Source organism: Miniopterus schreibersii (genome assembly GCF_964146895.1).
Source record: "Miniopterus schreibersii genome assembly, chromosome: 2".
NCBI classification, from domain to species: domain Eukaryota; kingdom Metazoa; phylum Chordata; class Mammalia; order Chiroptera; family Miniopteridae; genus Miniopterus; species Miniopterus schreibersii.
In genome coordinates this window covers 38428023-38447545 of record NC_138102.1, presented here as the reverse complement: position 1 = coordinate 38447545, position 19523 = coordinate 38428023, and the positions used below count along the sequence as shown (strand labels likewise).

The 19523-nt window shown below is 42.7% G+C and overlaps 1 protein-coding gene across 1 annotated transcript in view; it reads left to right on the top strand.

Moving 5' to 3' along the window:
* The first annotated feature begins 5822 nt into the window (after window positions 1-5822).
* The window catches only part of CLDN10 (claudin 10), a 104624-nt gene continuing 90923 nt past the window's right edge, over window positions 5823-19523 (top strand). Inside the window, exon 1 of the mRNA XM_081128349.1 lies at window positions 5823-6285. Coding sequence (XP_080984475.1) covers window positions 6072-6285 — 214 coding nt within the window. The 5' untranslated portion in view covers window positions 5823-6071. The remainder of the gene's footprint in view (window positions 6286-19523) is intronic.

Here is a 19523-nt window from a genome sequence, read left to right as displayed (position 1 = left end):
AACAAACAAAGTGAAGACAGGCTCATGGACAGACTGACAGCTGTCAGAGGGGAGAGGATTGGGGGCTAGGTAAGAAGGGTGAAGGGATTAAACAACAACAAAAATAAAAAATATTTTTAAAGTATACCCAAGCTGGTAAGAAAGTAAAGGAAATCTTTTGAGGCTAAGAAACAAGGAGAAATCACAAATATAGAAAGGTAAGCCAGCTGTGATGACAGTGACTACCCGGAAGGATCCCTGGCCATCTAGAGCTTAATCTCCAATGGGCCATGGGCAGGGAACACTAGGCCTAGCATCATGAAAGATTGTAGGCTGGATCGGAGAACACTGCATAAAGTTGTTCTCATCTCAAGTCAACGACTGCCCTGAGCAAAATTAAAAAGTATTGCTTCACCATCTCCAACATCATCACTATTCACCATTGTCATCATGATCACTATCTCCCCTGGCAATGGTAAGGAAATGTCCTGTCTAAATACTGGATTTGAGTAGAAGGACAAAAGGAAGTCACCTGGGAATACCTAACCACAAGCTGACATCCACTCAGGTGTAGGGCCAGAATTCACACTAACTGCATGCCTAGAAAAAGCTGAGAGTTTAGTTTAAACACTTCCTGGGCAGAAGCAAATCTAAATTTAAACAACAGGCAGAAGCAAATCTAAATTCTTAAACAACAGGCAGAAGCAAATCTAAATTCTTAAACAACAGGCAGAAGCAAATCTAAATTCTATCGGGTGGAACACATATTCAACTCAGGCCACAAAACAGTACCACAAAGAAAGTTGCAAGGAACATGAGCACACAGTCACATTTTACAAACCCCCGTGAGTGAGAGAGTCAGTAGGAAAAAAACAAATCAATACAACCTGCAAATGCTACAGATCTGGGAATAATGAGACACAGAACACAAACTAAGTATTTTTAATGCTTAAAAAATTAAACAGGGCATTTGAATTATGACTAAAGAACAAGAGATTAGAAAAGAGCAGATTTGAAAGGAATAAAATGGCACTTCTAGAAATTACAAAGATTAGTAATAGAAATTGGAAACTCTGGATGAGTTAACAGCAGACTGCACATAACTGGAGAGAAAATTAATAAATTAGAGCATATGGCTGAAAAAATTCAAAGAATGCACCATGGAGAGATTAAGAGATAAAAAATATTAAAGAGAGGTTGAGACATAGGACAAAGTAAAAACTTGATCTCATTAGAAGTACAGGAGATAAGAGTTAGGGACAGAGGTAACATCTGGAAAGGAAGGGATTAATAGTTTTCTGAACCTGATAAAAGCTATGAATAATCAGTTTTAAGAATTTCAGTAAATCTTAAAGAAGAGTTAAAAAAAAAAAAAAATCCACACTTAGAAAATCACAGTGAAACTGTCAAACCAGAGACAAAAAAAATCCTAAAACCAGCCAAAGAGGAGAGGAAACAAGATGGGGGCGTAGGTCACAGCTGCACCTGCCGCCTCCCACAACCACATCAAAATTACAACTAAAATACAGAACCACCAGCACTCAGAATCTCCTGAGATCTGGCTGAACAGAAGCCCCACAACCAGGGAGCTGAAGGAGCATCGAGACCGGGAGGAGGGGCGGAGATGAGGGCGGATCAGGCTGAATCGCAGAGACGCGGCCGCGGGCCCACACCTGGCGCCGCAGTTGAAACCTGGGAGGGAATCTCGGCAGTGGGGGTTTCCTAGAGGAGTGAGGGGGCCCAGACCCACAGCAGACCCCCAGCCCAGGGCTCCAGGGCCGGGAAGAGACGTCCCCACAACTTCGGGCTGTGAAACCAGCGGGACTGTTCCTGAGGGTCGCGGAGGCTGCGGGAGCCCAGCAGCTCCTCCTAAAGGGCCCGGCACGGATTCACTCGGACGCTCCCTCTGAGCCCAGCACCGGGCAGCAGCCGGAAAGGACCTGGGACACTCGGGGAGGAACTAACCTGCCTGAAGTTAGGGTGAGAGCTGGTGGGGCAGCTTTCTCCCAGACAGGAGAGCTGGCAGAGGCCATGGCGCCTTTGGCGAGTCCTCCCCACACACGGCCAGCAGGCAGGCGCCATACTTGAGTCCCCAGCACCTGACTCACCTTTGGCCCCGCCCCGTGATTCCCGGAGGCCCCGCCCCTCCCCACCTACAAGCTCATCCAGGCCATTTCCAGGGGCTTTTCTGTGCAAGTGGCCTCTCGAGCTTCATGCTTGGGACTTTCCTAAAATCCCTAAAACATGCAACAGCAGGCCCCATACGGCTTGATAAGTGTCCCCAGCCCTGGCACTAGTGGCAGCTGCATTGGCTCATAGCTTGGCCTCTCCTGAACACCTCCAAGCCCAGCACAAGTAGCAGCCAACTACGGTTTGCTGTGTGGCTCATGATGGGTGGCCCTGGGCAAGGAACTGGCACAGGCTGACTTTGCACCTCCCGGGAGGCCTCAGAGACAGTGCACCTAGTGGTCAGACTCAACCACACTGGATTACAACCCTACCACATCCACAAGTGACACACTCAAGGGGTGCACTTGGTGAACACTGGAGCTCCACTGAAGTAAATCCTGCTCCATAGAGGTGTCTCCAGCACAGCAGCTCTCAGCTGGTCCTCACAGATGATTGGCCTGGGGGTCAATTCCTCCCAGTGACGCCAACAACAACCAAGGCTCAACTACAACAGGACAGTGCACACAGCCCACACAGGGGAGCACCTAGAAGGCCCAGCTCAGGTGACTGGGGAGGCTGAGCCACTGGACCTTACAGGACACCTAGTACACAAAGCCACTCTACAAATTCCAGGAGACATAGCAGCTCTACCTAATACATAGAAACAAACACCAGGAAGCAGCCAAAATGCAGAGGCAAAGAAACATGTCACAAAGGAAATAACAGAAGAAATCTCTAGAAAAGGAACTAAATGAAATAGATGCAAGCAAGCTAACAGATACAGAGTTCAGAATAATGGTTATAAGGGTGCTCAAGGATATTTGTAAGAGTATGACAAAAATAATTGAGAAAATCGATGCTACACGAACTGAAATGAAGAATAACTTACAAGGAATCAACAGTAGAGGAGAGGATGCTGAGAATCAAATCAGCAATTGGGAACATGAGGAAACAAAAAACACCCAACCAGAAGAGTAAAGAGAAAAAAGAATCCAGAAATATGAAGACAGTATAAGGAGCCTCTGGGACAACTTCAAGAGGCCCAACATTCATATTATTGGAGTGCCAGAAGGAGAGGAAAGAGAGCAAGAAATTGAAAACCTATTTGAAAAAATAATTATAGAAAACTTCCCCTACCTGGGGAAAGAAATAGACTCACAAGTCCAGGAAGCACAGAGGGTCCCAAACCAAAGGAACCCAAAGAGACCCACAGCAAGACACATGATAATTAAAATGCAAAAGGTTAAAGACAAAGAGAGAATCTTAAAAGCAGCAAGAGAAAAGCAGTTAGTTACCTACAAGGGAGCCCCCCATACAACTGTTAGCTGATTTCTCAACAGAAACTTTGCAGGCCAGAAGGGAGTAGCAAGAAATAGTCAAAGTGATGGAAAACGTGGAACTACAACCAAGATTGCTCTACCCAGCAAAGCTATCATTTAGAATTGAAGATCAGATAAAGAGCTTCTCAGACAAGGAAAAGCTAAAGGAGTTCATCACCACCAGACCAGCACTACAGGAAATGTTGAAGGTGCTTCTTTAACAAGAAGCTAATGAACAGAAGAATCTGATGAACTAAATAGATCCAGAGATATTGATGCATGCAACAGACGATCATATTTCAGAGGGAAGAGGGAAGGGGGGTGGAGGGTGGGAAGAGATTAACCAAAGAAGTTATATGCATATATGCATAACCCATGGACACAGACAATGATGGGGTGAAGGCCTGGGGAGGGGGTGGGAGCGAGGTGGAGGGGGTCATTTGGGGGGGGGAAATGGGACACCTGTAATACTTCCAACAATAAAGATAAATTTAAAAAAACAAAAAACAAACAGCCAAAGAGAAAACAGATTAATCTAAAAGAAATGATAAATCAGACTTTGGTTTCTCAATGGCAACAAAGGAATCAGATGAAAATGAAATTATACCATCAAAGTATTAAGTAAAAATAATTGTCTACTTATAACTGTATACACACCAAAATTATTCTAAAGTATATAATGAGTAGCAAATAGCTTTTAAAAATCTCCCAGACATTCTTGAAAAAAGAAGGACACGGTAAGAGCCATCAACAAGATCTCAAGATATATTGATAAGATTAGAGTAATTAAGAAATTTGGCCCTGGCTGGCATGGCTCAGTGGTTAGAGCGTGGAACTGGGCAAGGGTTTGATTGGGCAAGGGAACTGGGCAAGTGGTTAGAGCGTGGAACTGGGCAAGGGTCTCGGGTTTGATTCCTGGTCAAGGGCACATACCTGGATTGCAGGTTTGCTCCCTGCCTCCAGTTAGGGTGCGGGCAGGAGGCAGTCAATGTGTCTCTCTCTTTCTCTCTCTCTCTTTCTCTCTCCCTCCCTCCTCCCTCCCTCCCACTCTCTCAAAAGCAAAATATCTTCAGGTGAGGATTAACAACAACAACAAAATTTGTATTGGCATGGGAACAGCTAAGCAGATAGATAGAACAGAGCAGAGAATCCAAAAACAGACCATGCAAATATTGATACCTGAGATGACAGAGGTAACAGCGCAGATTAACAGGGAAGTAAGGGACAGTTCAGTAAAAATGAAGATAATTGGATTTCCATATTAAAAAATGAAATAGATACCAAATCATAAAACACACACACGAAAATAATTCTGGATGATATATAACTTAAGCTAAAACTTTGAAATAGGAGTAAAGGGGAATGTATTTATTATATTTAAGGGAGGATTTCTTAATCTAGTTCCCAAAAGCACAAATCACTTAGTAAAAGCTTGATACATATGACTACATTAAAATTAAGACACTTTATCAAATGGCAACATAAAGACAAACCACAAATAAATAATCAACAAAAGATTTCTATCCAGAATAAATAGATAACTAATTTAAATGATTAAAAGTCAAACAACTCAATGGATAAAATGAGCAAAAGCTACAAATGTCTTCATAGGAAAAAACACAATGAGTCAATAAACACATGAAAAGATGCTCAATCCCACTCATAAACAGAAAAATACAAATTAATAATCATAATGGGATGCCTTTACATCCATCAGAGTGGCCAAAAGAAAAAAAAATCTGACAACACCACAGTACCAAGTACCGTGAAGGAAGGAAACGAGGACTCACCCACTGAGAGTGAGAGGTAAATTCCTGTAAAGACTCAGTAAAGTAATTTAGTATGATCTACAAAGTTGAAGGCATTTCCTACATCCTAGCAATTCTGTTTCTAGGATATACCTTGGAGAAACTCTCACACATGTGCACAAGGAGAAAATTTATGAGAATGTTTAAAGCTGTACCAATTTCTGTGGGGCGAGGGCAACATAAATGTTCACCTCCAGGAAAATGGATAAATTGTAGTCTATTCACTTAATAAAATGTTATATTCAGTTATTATATTTAATGAACAATAGCTACATTCCCAAGCAGAGATAAATCTCACAAACATAATATTGAGTGGCAAAGATAAGTTACAGAAGAATGCCCACAATGATTCCATTTCTGTAAAGACACAGAAGCATGCAAGACTACAGCAATTGGTAAAAAAAAGCCTTAACTGTTACTGTATAATTTGTACTTTGTAATATCTGGTAGTTGTATGGTTCGTTAAGCTTCAGGATAACAGAAAATTAAGCATTAACTATGGTGCCAGGAGAAAATAAAACCTGTGAAATCAAAACCTTTAAAATCCACCTACAAAATTTTAGTAAAATGTCCATGTAGGAAATTAGAAAGATCATCTTAAGGCTATCTTTAAAATGGCATGGGTAAATCAGACTTTATCTTAAATTCTGGTACTTCCTCGGGCCACCCGAGTCTGACATACAGTCACCTACTCACATTAACTTGCTGCAGCACTTATCCAAGTGCCATTTGTCCGCTGCATGCCTAGACCACCAGTGTTCTGTCTGGACAGTGTCACCGGAGAAGGCTGAGCGAGATGTTCAGGGCACAGATCTCGGCTCTGGTGTTTGGTGTTGGAGGGTTTGGAGCTCTCGTGGCTGCCACCGCGTCCAATGAGTGGAAAGTAACCACCCGAGCATCGTCGGTGATTACTGCCACTTGGGTTTACCAGGGTCTGTGGATGAACTGCGCAGGTAATGCGTTGGGTTCTTTCCATTGCCGGCCACACTTTACTATCTTCCAAGTACAAGGTAAATATAATAACTTTGTTTGGGGTTGAAGTAAAATGTCACTTCTCCCTTTGCTGTACTGAACTAGCTGTATACAGTAAGCTGTTAACTCTGTGAGGACTGGGTGCTTCATTAAAGTGCCATGATTTGCCCAGGATGGATGAGGTGTACGGATGTTGGCTGAAAGAATTAAGTCATGTATTTTATATGGCAAAGAAAAGTTAAGAATAAGCTCACGGATCTTTTAGAAACACCTAATGCAAATGATATACTCCCAGGAAAGGGTGAAGTGACTGGTTTTAAACTTGTTTTAAAAGCGAGTTTCAGTTTGTCCTGCGCCTGCTGTCATGGAGGAATGATCTATATATAATAAATCATAGGTTATCCTATGCTTCCTCAGGCCATCTGAACATGAAATACATACATATGTGTGCATATATATGTATATATACTCATATATGTATTGAACATGAGAGAAGCACATGACAAGACGGACAGTGTGGAGTGAGGAAGGAATTCTGTTTTCAGAGGGGTTTCTATGTTTAGTAATAAAAGAGAAGAACCAGAAGAATTTAAAAGTAGCCAAGCGAAGGACAATGCCCATGAACTTTTCCTTTTTGTTACTTGGTTTTATTTCTAAAATACGTAGGCAAGCTTTCATGGTTGTGTGTATTAGAAGTTCTATCACAAATGCATGTGTCCTAAAGAGGGAACTTTTTTAAAAAAAAAAAAAAAAAAGGCTCTTCCATACCTCAGAACACCTCCAGGGAAAGAGTTATTTGCTTTGATGTTATTATAAGAATCACTATGTGCCTCTGCTTTCTGCCCATTTAATATATTTACGAATCTGCCACACGTTGTGGGTTTATTATTATGTTAAAAATTGCCCCTGGTATTTTATAAAATATAGACTTTTCACTCTCAAATGGCAAAATTGTACCTTGGCCCCAGTAAAGAAAATGAAATAAAAATTTAACTAGGAAGTTACTAAAGCATACTATTTTATGGGAGTTTTATGTCAAGTATTCGGGTCATTAGTCCACAGTACCTGCCAAAGGATAGAGAGATGATACTTAGTTAAAGCCAGGAGATTGCTAGTGACAACCAACGGAACTGCTAAAGCTTAGATAGCAGTTAGGCTGTCAAATTACATGGACCCACTTTAGGGCCAACGTTATGTATCTCTTGTCCCAACTTCAAAACTTACTTTGGGATATTTCAAAATCGGCACAAGGGGTAATTTTAAAAGCAGAAGAGTGTGTGGAGACGCTGTTGTGGTTCTGCACACCTCCCGTGGTTGTTCTTTCTCCTCGGTCCCCTCTTGGCCCAGCCCCACCCTGGGCAGCAGGTAAAAGATATGTCATGTGGGTAAGTCTTTATTTTTGTTCTTTACTGGGTTCATCTTTTAAAAAAAAATGTTTTGCCTGATTACCTTACATTTTATATTCCCTAACAAAATCCAGGTATTATGAAAAATAGGCACTGAGCCCTAGCTCCAAAGTGGGCTAAAGAACATGGTGGACTTCTGTATGCCCTCAACGGCTGCTTCCCCAAACACATCTTAGAAAACACCGAGTCAGAAATTCTGTGACTATGTAGTGTCCATGGTGGTTCGAATAATCTTCCACCCTTAAAATTTTATACCCCTAATTTTGCTTCTTGATAGTAAAAACAATGTATAATATATCTGCTGTGCGCCCTGCACATAAGAGGTAAATTCAAAAATCTCGTCTGCTGACAAAGCTTTGATTAGAATGTGCAAAATTTAATTGGATGTAATCTCTCCACTACCTTCATCCTGAGTTGAAATCTTTATAAAAGCCCGTTTCTACAGAAATCTGTTTTCAACATCAGGAGCACCGATCGTATTTTCAGAGGAAACGGGCACACACATTTGCTTTTCCTGTTCACACGGAACCGTTGCCCACAGGCTGGCTGGCTGGCTGGTGGCGCTTCCCTTACTCCTATTTAGAAACATAACCACGGGGTGTTGGGAAAGCTGGTTGTGCCAACAGGCCCTCAAACACCACGAGGACTCCAAACTGAGACAAGAGCTCAGAAGCCAAAGAGGAGGGCACACGGTTATATTGCATTTTAAAATAATAAACCGTTTAATCCTACGTTGTCAATTTGAGATGAATCTCCTTAAACTTAGGTCAGATGAAGAGTCCTCTAAGAAAGAAAAACAGAAACCATTTTAAGCTGCTAGGCTTTGGGGTTTGCTTTTTTCTTTGCTGGTTACATAATTTCATTGCCAGCTCTGTACCTTTCTTTTGCTAACCCTGTTAGATGCCCTCTTATAACCACGGTTTTTTGGGGACTCGTTTAGATGAACAGTGACTGCACCCTTTAAAGATTTGATGTAAGCCAGAACCTCTTTGAACAAGGAGCATTTACAGTCATTGCGAAAAACACAGGCCCCCTCCAACTACAGTCCTGTGGAATCAATTTCAGGAAATTACCGTAGGGAGACTTGTAATTCAATCCTCATTGCAGTCTGGAAGCTTCTTGACTCGATTTCAAAAGCACTTCACTGTCTTTAGGTGCAATATCCACTATGGGCTGTTAAAAAACAAAAATTCAACTGAGGAAATTTGAAGATCTAATTGGCTTTATTGAGTGATTCATGAATCAGGTAGCATCCCATCCAGCAGGTTAAGAGAAGTCCTGAAAAACTGTACATTATGGAAGGTTTTTATGGACAGAAACTGGGTGGGACAAAAAAAAGTCATTAGCAAAAGAAAAGAAAAGATTATTTCAGGTAAGGTTACCTTTCTTTGAGGAGAGTGGTCTTATCAGGCAGACTGCCTTAGTCTCTTTTGGGAGTGATGGAGGGGGCCCACCTGACAGGTTACCTCATCAGGACTGACCTGATAATTCCAGACTGAAGTTGAAACTGCAGTTAGGTTAGGTATTAAGTCTAGGTTTGGCGTCATGGGCTTTAGCATAAGTGACTCCATTTGGGGCCTGTGGTTTTCTCTTTAATAGCTACATCTCTTGTTGTGTCATATTTTGTTTTTCTCTCATGTCAATGTTAATAGGCATGAAAGTAAAACATTTTTCATAGCAAGAAAAGCAGTGATTTCTGGTGGGAAGTCTGGATCCAGAAGGCATTGCTACAAGTAGAAATTAAAGCTAAGTGGTGGTCGCCTTGAGGACCTGACCTGTTATGTTCTGCTTGTGTTCCTGGCACACAGTGAGCTCTGGATATATATTTGAAAAATGACTGAATGAACAAAATAATGAGTGAGACAGATAGCTCGTCACGAGGGCAAAATTGTATTCCTGGAGGAAGGCTGGAGTGTCATGAATTGAGGGGTAATTTAAGACATATATTCGGGCAACAAAAATGAAGATCACTGGATTGCAATTCAGTGGATGGAGATTCAGGTTCTGACTCTTTCATTTAACTAGCTGTGAGACCTCGACTTTGGCAATGAAACTCTGTGTCATAAATTTCCTCCTCCGTAAATTGAGAGAGCTGCACTCCAAGAGTTCCTCAAACTATCTTTCAACCTAAAGTTCAATTCAAGAGCATCACAATGCTTCACCGCCTGGCAATAGAAGTTCACCCAAGAATTATAGCTGTAAAGGGCTCTTCTAAGATAATTACTCAGAAGATGACTCCTTCTTTTTTCTCCCCTTATCTATTATCTTGGCTGGCTGGCTTCCTGTGTTTCTGAGTGTTTAGAATCTTATCCGTATCTGGGTGGAGATAGGTTTAAATGACCTTAAATGACCATATGACCAAGTATAGGTGCCAGGATTTCAGTGGAATGAAACCAAATGCTATTCTGGAAGCTGGCACTCAAATAATGCTGGCTGCCTATAAGATAAACCTTCCCTCCTCACCTCATAACTCCTTCACCTCTCCCCATTCCCTTATCAGTCAGGCCATAGAATGGGGGTAAAAAGGAATGGCATTTGCTAGAGAAAAAGGGGTTTTCTATGGGTGTTTACTGACATACAGGGGATAGCTAGGAGGCATCTGATGTCATGATTTTAGATTTCTTGCTAGTTGAAATGTGTGCCTTAGTTCACGATTAAATTAACAGTCAAAAATCTCAAACAACAGTAATGAATAAATGAAAACTATGGTGTCAATAAGGGAAAATTACCTTTAGTAATTCAGTAGCTTCAAAAATATTTCAAAATTAATACCTTTAATGCATCTCTACATTTTTGGAAGGCATTTGCCTTTAATCTCAGGAGAGGCTCCTATTTGCTAAGATTCTGACTCTGCTTTTTGAGACTTAATTTCAATAGATAAGCCTAAAGTTAATTTTAACTTTAGATTGCTGTATTTCAGATGCATATAAGGTTATTTAAAAGCATATAGAAAAACGTAAGTTTTGTCCTTGGCATTTATCACCCCAAAAATGAGCCTAAGGAACATTGACATGTTCTTGTCCCATCAAAAAGTGGCATAATTTTATATGATTACTGGCACACTCAAAGACACAGTAGAATCTGGACAGAATGAACCCATAAAATTGTCTCTATGCCAAGAAATTGGAATGCACGATGCTGAAATGTGTCCATGCCTTGTGGTGGTGAAGGTGGTACTGGAGCCAACACAGCCCATGATTAGACTTGGAATCCTGTCAGTATACTGCAAGGATGTTCTTTTTTGGAAGCATCAGAGATATTCAGGACAGCTTGGTTGCATTAATAGCTCGCCCCTTAAAGACCAGGACCTCATCTTATTTATCCTGTATCCTCGGAACCCACCACTGTGGCTGACTCCTAGTCGTCACTCAATAAAGGTTTGTGGATTGAACAAAAGGAAGAAGAAATTGTTCACTGAGTTACATCCTAACATTTTATATATACAGTAATCCCCCCTCCACCCCACTTACCAGCGGTTTCACATTCTGAAGTTTCAGTTACCTTTGGTCAACTGTGGTCCGAAAATATTAAATGGAAAATGCCAGAAATAAACAATTCATAAGTGTTCAATTGTATGCCATTCTGGGTAGCGGGATGAAACCTCCCAGGCCCTGCTCTTTCCAGGCCCAGACGTGACTCGCGCCTCTGTCCGGGGGCTCCAGGCTGTAGGCGCTCTGTGCCTGTTAGTCACTTAGTCGTCACCTCGGTTATCAGGTGGACTGTCCAGTTATCACAGTGCCTGTGTTCAAGGAACCCCGATTTTACTTACTAATGACCCCAAAGTGCTAGAGTAGTGATGCTGGCAATTCAAATAAGCCTCAGAGAAGCGGTAAAGTGCTTTCTTCAAGGGAAACGGTGCAAGTTCTCAGCTTAAGAAGGAAAGAAAAGGAATTGTGTGCCGAGGGTGCCAAGACCTACAGCAACAACAAATCTCCCTGTGAAACTGTGAGGAAGGAAAAAGCAATTGGTGCTGGTTTGACCCTCCTGCTGATGTATTGTCAGCTCAGTAGCCGCCTAGGACTGTGCCGTTCACATTTCATCTTTCCATCCGCATTGTAGCATCTCACATCATCACCAGAAGAAGGGTGAGCAAAATAAGATATTTTGAGAGATACACACAGAGAAAGAGAGGCCACATTTGTGTAACTTATTACTCTATGATGTTATCATTGTTCTACTTCATTATTATTGTTGTTAATCTCATACTGTGCTTCATTTGTAAATTAAGCCTTGTCATATGTGTGTATGTATAGGAAAAACACAATCTACCTAGGGTTTGGTACTCCCTGCGGCTTCCGGCATCCACTTGGACTTTATCCCCTGCAGATAAGGGGACGCTACTGTACATTTGGTGTTTAATCCTGATCTTCTTGGGCATGGAATCCATCTTTGTGGGTCTCCAAGCATTGAACTGGATAAGCCCAGGACCAGGAACAACCGCAGAGAAGAGCCAAGAGCCTTTACTGTGGTTTTCGTGGGAAGCAGTGAGCAAGGCAGGCTTACCAGCCTAAGCAGGTGTAGGACTGGCTAGTCTGAATGATTTAACAGGCTCTGGGGTGTAGGAGCTGTGTCAAGTTGTCTAGTGCCTGGCCCTGGGCTGGCTAGGGCAGGGGAATATTGACTTGATGTGTGATGTGTGAAAGCCTGATAAAAGAAGTAATTGTGTGTGTGGGCTTTGGATCTGCTGCTTTGCCTGTGAAAGGTACACTTTTTTGTTATCTCTAAAAATTGGTTCACCTCGGGAGGGCAATTTCCCCTCCTGTCATCACTGAGGCCCTAGATGCCAGAGCACTGAGAATGCAGAAAATATAGTTCGTACAGTATGGATACTAGATCCTTTCGAGTTGTTTGCATAGGTGGGTCAGCAAGGCAAGTGCTTTGCTATTGCACCTTTCCTTAGGGCTTCACATGCTTATCTGATTTTCAGTACTTGTTTTCTCCTGGTGAATATTTTGTGTGGAAAAGGTTCAGATTTTTTCCCACGGGGTTCATTGCTTCTCTCTCTGCGTGTTGCCCACCTGACCACATATGTGACAAGCAGGCTTCGCTGCATCTCCTCTGCACACTTTCTATTACTCACTCTTAGACTAACTCCCAGGGGGAGCAGACAAGAAAATATTTAGATGTCGACCTGATAAGACTTAGTAACTCAGTGATCCATGAGGAATGAGAGGGGTCAAGGATGCCTCTGAGGATGCCTGCCTTGGAGACTGGGTGGGCAGTGAAAGAAAAAGCTGGTTGAAGAGCATGTCCCAACAGAAGTTCCAGTGCTTCTTCCTAGTACAATATTTTCCAATACATAACAAAATTGCAAGTGATCAGATTCTAAACTTAATGTTCGACTTTTTAAAAAAAATCAATTATATAGAGTGAGAGGGCACTGTTTGGTTAAATTTAATTTTTTTAAAAAATTGTGCTTTTTAAATGTTTAATAAAATCCTAGGGAGCCCAGCTGGGTGTGGCTCAGCAGTTGAGCATCAACCTAGGATCCAGGAGATCGCTGTTCAATTCCCGGTCAGGGCACATGCCTGGGTTGAGGGCTCGATCCCCAGTCGTGGGCGTGCAGGAGGCAGCGGATCAATGACTCTCTCATCATTGATGTTTCAACTTTCTCTCTCCCTCTCCCTTCCTCTCTCTGAAATCAACAAAGATATATTTGAAAAAACAAAAACAAACAAACAAAAAACAAGGGAAAATCTAGCAGCTGTAAAGATTATTGATGCAATCTTAAGTTCCATTAATAGTAAAAGAATAGCAGGATTAGGAAGGTAACAGCCACCCTCTACCCTGCCATACTCTGTAGTCAAATTACATAGTCTTGGGTGCCACATTTTAAGGACATGGACATAAACCACATTCTCTGATTGTACAGGAGGGTAACTAGGAGGGTGAGAGATCTTGAAATAACTTCACAGGGGAAACTGTTTCACCTGGAGGACAGGAGAAGAACATGGTGGCAGGGACAGGGGGAGAGGAAAGAAGACAAGTATTAAACACAGGTAGAGGTCACTAGGGAATCCGATTTGTGGGCACTATGAATAAGAGATTTCTGTTAGCGCTGCCCAGCAATGGAACAGGCTGTCTCACAAAGAGCCAGCTGGAAGTATCCAGAGGCAGCTGATGATCCTCTGCTAAAGAGCTGGTAGGAATATTTCCTGTGTTGACTGGAAAGACAGGCTAGATCATCTCTAAAGTCACTTCCAATTTGAGAGATCTGAGATTCTGTGAACATGTAACAACAAAGAGAAATACTTAAAAATTAAAACTCCTGATTAGCATACTGGCTTAAATATTTTTGATAGCTGGTGGGCTCTGTGTGGGTCACTTCAGATCCCGGCAACAAAAGACCTTGTGTCTGCCCTGGAGATGGGCACAGCTCAGAAGAAACTATGAGTTAAAGTAGTAAATGTTATAATATATGTTTTATTAATGTTATTTTATTTAAAACAATATATTAATAAATGTTAGAATTCATGTAATAGATAAATAATTCTCTATCTCTGATATTTTAAAGGGTCCTAAGCAAACCCAAGGAGTGTAACAACTAATCCTTGCTGGGGGAAGGAATGGCTCTTTCTAAATCCAGGCACAGAGCTGAGTGATAGGGCTAGGGGGATACAAGAAGTCAAGTCCTGTCTTTAACTGAATGTCTTTAGATCAATATTTTTTACGTATATGTACCAAATATAGTCCATGTGCAATAACCAGACCAGTCATCCTATTGGGACACCAATTTTCTCTAGAACACAAAATGTGAACTTTTGGCAAGGTAGGCGGGGGAAATGGAAAGTTATTTTCGCCCTGTCTTACTACAGCCAGACGTTCTCTTTTACTTCCACCAGCAAACCTTGAACCAGTTATATCTGGGATCGGCCTAATCTACAAGACTCCTAGAAATGTCCCCACTAAACTGATTCTCTCTGCTGCAGTGGTTGAGATCCTTCCTTGGCCCTGTGCCCTGGCTCCGTGCTCTTCCCACATTGCTCAGCCTCCTGCTTCCTGGAGGTCAGCTGATGCCTACTCTCCTGTTTAAACCTGGCCCTCAGGCCTGTTAGTTTGTTCTGGCAGCTGATGTCTGAGTTCCAGGCAGTCGATCTGTTTTATTCTGGCCTCCCACCTAATTCTAGCCTGCCTGGACATTCAGTCCTGACCCAGTTGCCTGCTTTGACTCTAAGCTTGGCTAAGCCATTTCCTCTGCCTCCCTGGTTCTGCTCCCTCACCAGAACGTGCTTTTCTGCCACCCTGTGCCTTGGGAAGAGCTATTGGACCATGTCTCTAAGCTGTGAGAATTCAGAGGGAAAGGAGAAGGGAGTGGGAAGGGGTGAAGCAGAAATCACACCCATGGGCTAGTTGACAAATAGGAAAGAGGTTGGTTGTGGCCTTGGTAGGAGATGGAGCTACACAGAGGAGCCAGTAGATGCTATTATAGAATGACCTGGAATTCATTTATTTCACCTGGGAAAATACCATGTTATCCTAGTTGTTCCCTTTATCCCAGATTCAAGTCAGTACTGGGCTAGTTTTGAGCCAGAGAGAAGATGGTGCCCTCCTGGGGAAACTCCCTACTACAGCTGCAGCACCAATGCTGCCCTGTAGGGGGCGCCCCTGGGCTCCTAGGAGTGGAGGACTGTAGCCTCTCCTTTGTCATGTCCTTTCTGCTTCTGCTTCCCACGCCTTCAGGAACTCCTTCGGGAGTGATGGGGAGTAGTCTACCTTTGTCCAGTGTGGTGAGCCATTCAGGTTTTGCTCCAATTCCATCTAGAATTACAGTGGTACCTCGGTTTTTTAATGTACTCCATTCCAGAAGGCCGTTCGAGTTCTGAAATGTTCGAAAACCTAGGGATCCACAGCCGACAGCTAGGCCTCAGGATCTTACCCTCAGCAGAAGCCGCGTGGCATGTTCGACTCCTGAGGCATGTTCGAAAACCAAAGCATTTACTTTTGGGCTTATGGCATTCCTAAACCGAAATGTTCCTCAATGGAGACGTTCAAAAACCGAGGTACCACTGTATAAACAAATTCACACTAGAGTGCTCACTCCACATGGCACACGCACACACACACAGACGCAGCTGGTTCTACAGCAAACTATACTTCCATATAAACTCAAGCCATGGAGACACCTCTACACAGCACACACATGACTAATTCACCATGCAGGCTACACATATACACAAAACCACTTGCCATACAATCACACACACCTACACACATGCATACACAGACACAGACTCACATTTGTCATGCAGACATAACACACATAGACACCTATAGACCCATCTCTACATGACCACGTAGGCTCCAAACCTAACCCCCCTAACACACACCACTTACCATGCAGACACCTCACACACATCACACACTATAGTCGTCAGAATCAAAAGACAGATCTAGAGACCAAGATTTTCACAGACAAAAATGTAGGCCCACTGAACAGAAACAGTTGAAGATTGCTGCTCCTCAGAACCATTGTAAGAAGTAATTCAACTGGAGCAGGTGTCAGCAAAAAAAATTTAGCTTCCTGACTCATCCCCAGATGCCTTTCACAGGCCTATGGAGTGCCTAGAAATAACCTTCCATCGCACCATCATCTTTTCCTACTAACACACCCTTTAAATCATCTTACCTCCATCCAGGTCGTCCAGCTTCTTAAGCATTTACTTGGGTGAATCTGGCACGTTGTACATGTGCTACGATGACTAGTTACCTTCTTTCTTCTCTTGCTCCCTCCCTCCTTCCCTCCCTTCCTTCCTTCTTTCTTTTCTTCCTTCCTCCCTTTCTTCTTTCTAGAGCACAGACCTTGAAACCTGACTTCCAGTTTAAATCCTATGTTTACCATTACTAGCTGTGTGACTTTGCTATAGTCACTTAACCTCTCTCTGTTTCAGTTTCCTCATCTATAAAATGAAAATAATAATAGTATCTCCTTATGGAAAATATTAAACGAGTTAATATATGAGTAAGCTGTTATTGGGGTTGTTTGCTTCAACCCACAAGTCTAACCTTTCCAAACTGCTTTGAATCCTGATGTGGTCATCCAATCTCCCAGTGGTTAGCTAATTCCCCACTTTAGCATCACCTAAACCTTCAGCATATGCCCTGTGGTATCTGTGGAACTCTTCCTAGAGAGGTGAAGACATCCCCTACCCAGGCCTACACTTGCTCCCAGATTCCCAAATCCAGAAGGATGGCAGCACATATTTGTCCACTTTGCTTTCCCCAAACTGCTGACCCCACACCCGGTCTACTGCCAAATCCTATAGAATCTGCCCGCCCCACCCTCCCATCCTCCTGGCCCCGAGGTTTGTGTTGTGTCTGGCTCAGGCTCTCCCTGCTGATCTAGATTGGGGTCAAATATTAGAAAGATGTTTTCTGCGCTTGAGCTTGCTCTAATCAAGGCTATACAGCACTGCCAGATGAAAGTGGCAAAGGCAAAGCTTCCTCCAGTTTAGTTCTGAGCTTTATTCAGCTGCATTTAGGGAGCATTTACTCCTTACATAGTCTCGTTTAATCTGCAGAGCGACCCTCTGAGTTAGGCACCATAATCGTGCCCATTCCATGGTTCTGAGGCAACTGGAACTTGGAGAAGTTCCATAACTTGCCCAGTCTCATGGCTAAGGTGGTGGTCATGGCAAGATTCAAATGCCTGACTGTGTGACCCCTGAACCCAAGCACTTGATTGCCTGCCCATCAAGGATCCCCATGGCTGATTCCCAGCAAGAGGAATGTGTCACAGCAGTCCTGACTTTCCTGTCTAGCCCCCCTGTTTCAATCTGACTGGACTATGTGCTGAACCTTTTCTCTAGTCTGTGCCCTGCTCATGCCATTTGGGGCAAATGCCTTTCTTCATCATTTCCGTTCTCTCTTCTTTAAATTCCACCTCGAATGCCATCTCCCTTGTGAAGCCTACTTAACCTTCTAACTGGAAGAAACCTTTGTCTTCATCTACCCCCCATGGCACTTGGTACTCTCCTTATTGTGATTTTTGTCACTCTAGCTTGTGTTGTGGTTATTTGTGTACTGGTCCTTTCCCACCAGTAGATCATAAGCCCCTTGAGGACACAGCTGGAGCAATTTCTTTCTATCCCTTGCCTAGAGAGTGCCCTGCATAAAGTCCATGCTCTACAGTTGTATGTTGAGCTAGTGAATTATTTGTTGAGTTGAATGAATAGGAGCAAGGACAGGACTATAGGACATAGACACCTTTTCCAGGCTCACTATCCTTGGTGCCATTATTGACCCTATCCAGGTGGTTGCCAGACCCATGTTTCTCTTTCCTGGCCAACAGCACAGCATGATATAAGTTTCAAAGAGTCCTAGTAAACTCATCAAAAGAGGAATTGAGGTGGCATTTCTTGCTCTTAGGGAATCATGCTGGCTCTCATCAAGAGCTTCTTTCTTTACTACGAGATCTAAAACCATCTCTTTAATTATCTATTCTAGAATTTACCTGGGGTTTGCTACCAAGCTTACCAATGGCTATTTTTGAAATATACCCTTTTGAAATTCGGGACATTTCCTTGCCCTTCTTCCCGGTCTTGTTTGCCTTCATTCAAAGATCACATCTGATCTCTTCACAAAGATGTTAACATTATGAAAAGTCTCAGGCACCATTCACAGTGCTCCCTTTGGGCGTAGGAACCCGCCTGTATTTAAAAGGTGCAGCTGAGAAATCAGAATGTGATCAAAGTGGCTCCGATTGTTCTGATCATTCAAACAGACTCTCTCTCTGAGGACTTTTTCCTGCGAGTGGTTCTGGGCTGAGTCCTTCACCTGGTGGTTAATGACTCTGAGATATGGATGTGGCTGTTGGTCTTGTCCATAAATCATCCAGCCATGCATGACCACCATCAGCAGAAAAAACCACCTCTCTGGCTCCTTGTCTGCTGGGTTCTGAAGAGTGGCTGTACTACAGGGCCATTTCTGTGAGGATGCAAGTTTCTGCTTGTTCTGAGCAACCCCGCAAAAAGTGCAAGGTAAACACAAAGTGCCATTCACTGAAAGCAGACTAAATTACAGCCACAGCCCTCTGGAGATAGCCCGGTCCCACTTGGTTATCTATATTGCAGGACATGTCTGAGGATGATGGTTTTGGAAATGGTTGTTCTTTCATGTGTCTTACTTTATTTTAACCCAAATGGTTGAGATAAGGAGTGGAAATCATTTTCTAACAATAAGTTATTTCCTTCCTGAATTTTTTTCCTGTCAGGATTTTCTCATTGTGACCCTGTTCCCTGACCACACATACCCCACCACCAACTGCACTTCCTTAGCTTCTTAAGATATTTGTAATTACCTGTTACTATTAACTTAATTGACAGATCTTCTCTTCCTGTTTATAAATCTTGATTCTTCCCTTAATCAATATGTATTTTTTAACTTTGTAGCCCCTCATATATCTCACACTTTTATTTTCTTTTTTCCCATGTGTAAATATTATGCTCTACACTACACCAGCCTATAGGAACAAATGTTTTTATCTTTACCTTTATGACACAATTCAAATGGAACACAGGCAGAAACTTCAGACTTTTCTAGAAGTCCCTGCCCTAAATATCTCTGAGCTTCCTAGCAATGCTCTGAATGATTTCTTACCTACTATTATCTTCAGGGAAACTCAGACTCTTCTCAACAGGGCTATTGCTTGGCTCAAGTCCCACTACCAGCACCACTCCACCCTCAAACTCCACCAGCCTTTCCTCTAAACAAACACACAAGGAGAGTAAAACTATGTTTTCTATGCAAAAATAGCTTCTAGAAAAGGCAGGGATAGCTCTCTCAACAACATTGCTGTGCCTAAGTTCTTCCCACTTAGAATTCCAGTGCCATCAATTCTCCCTCAAGGTCCTATTCCATCATTGGACATCCCA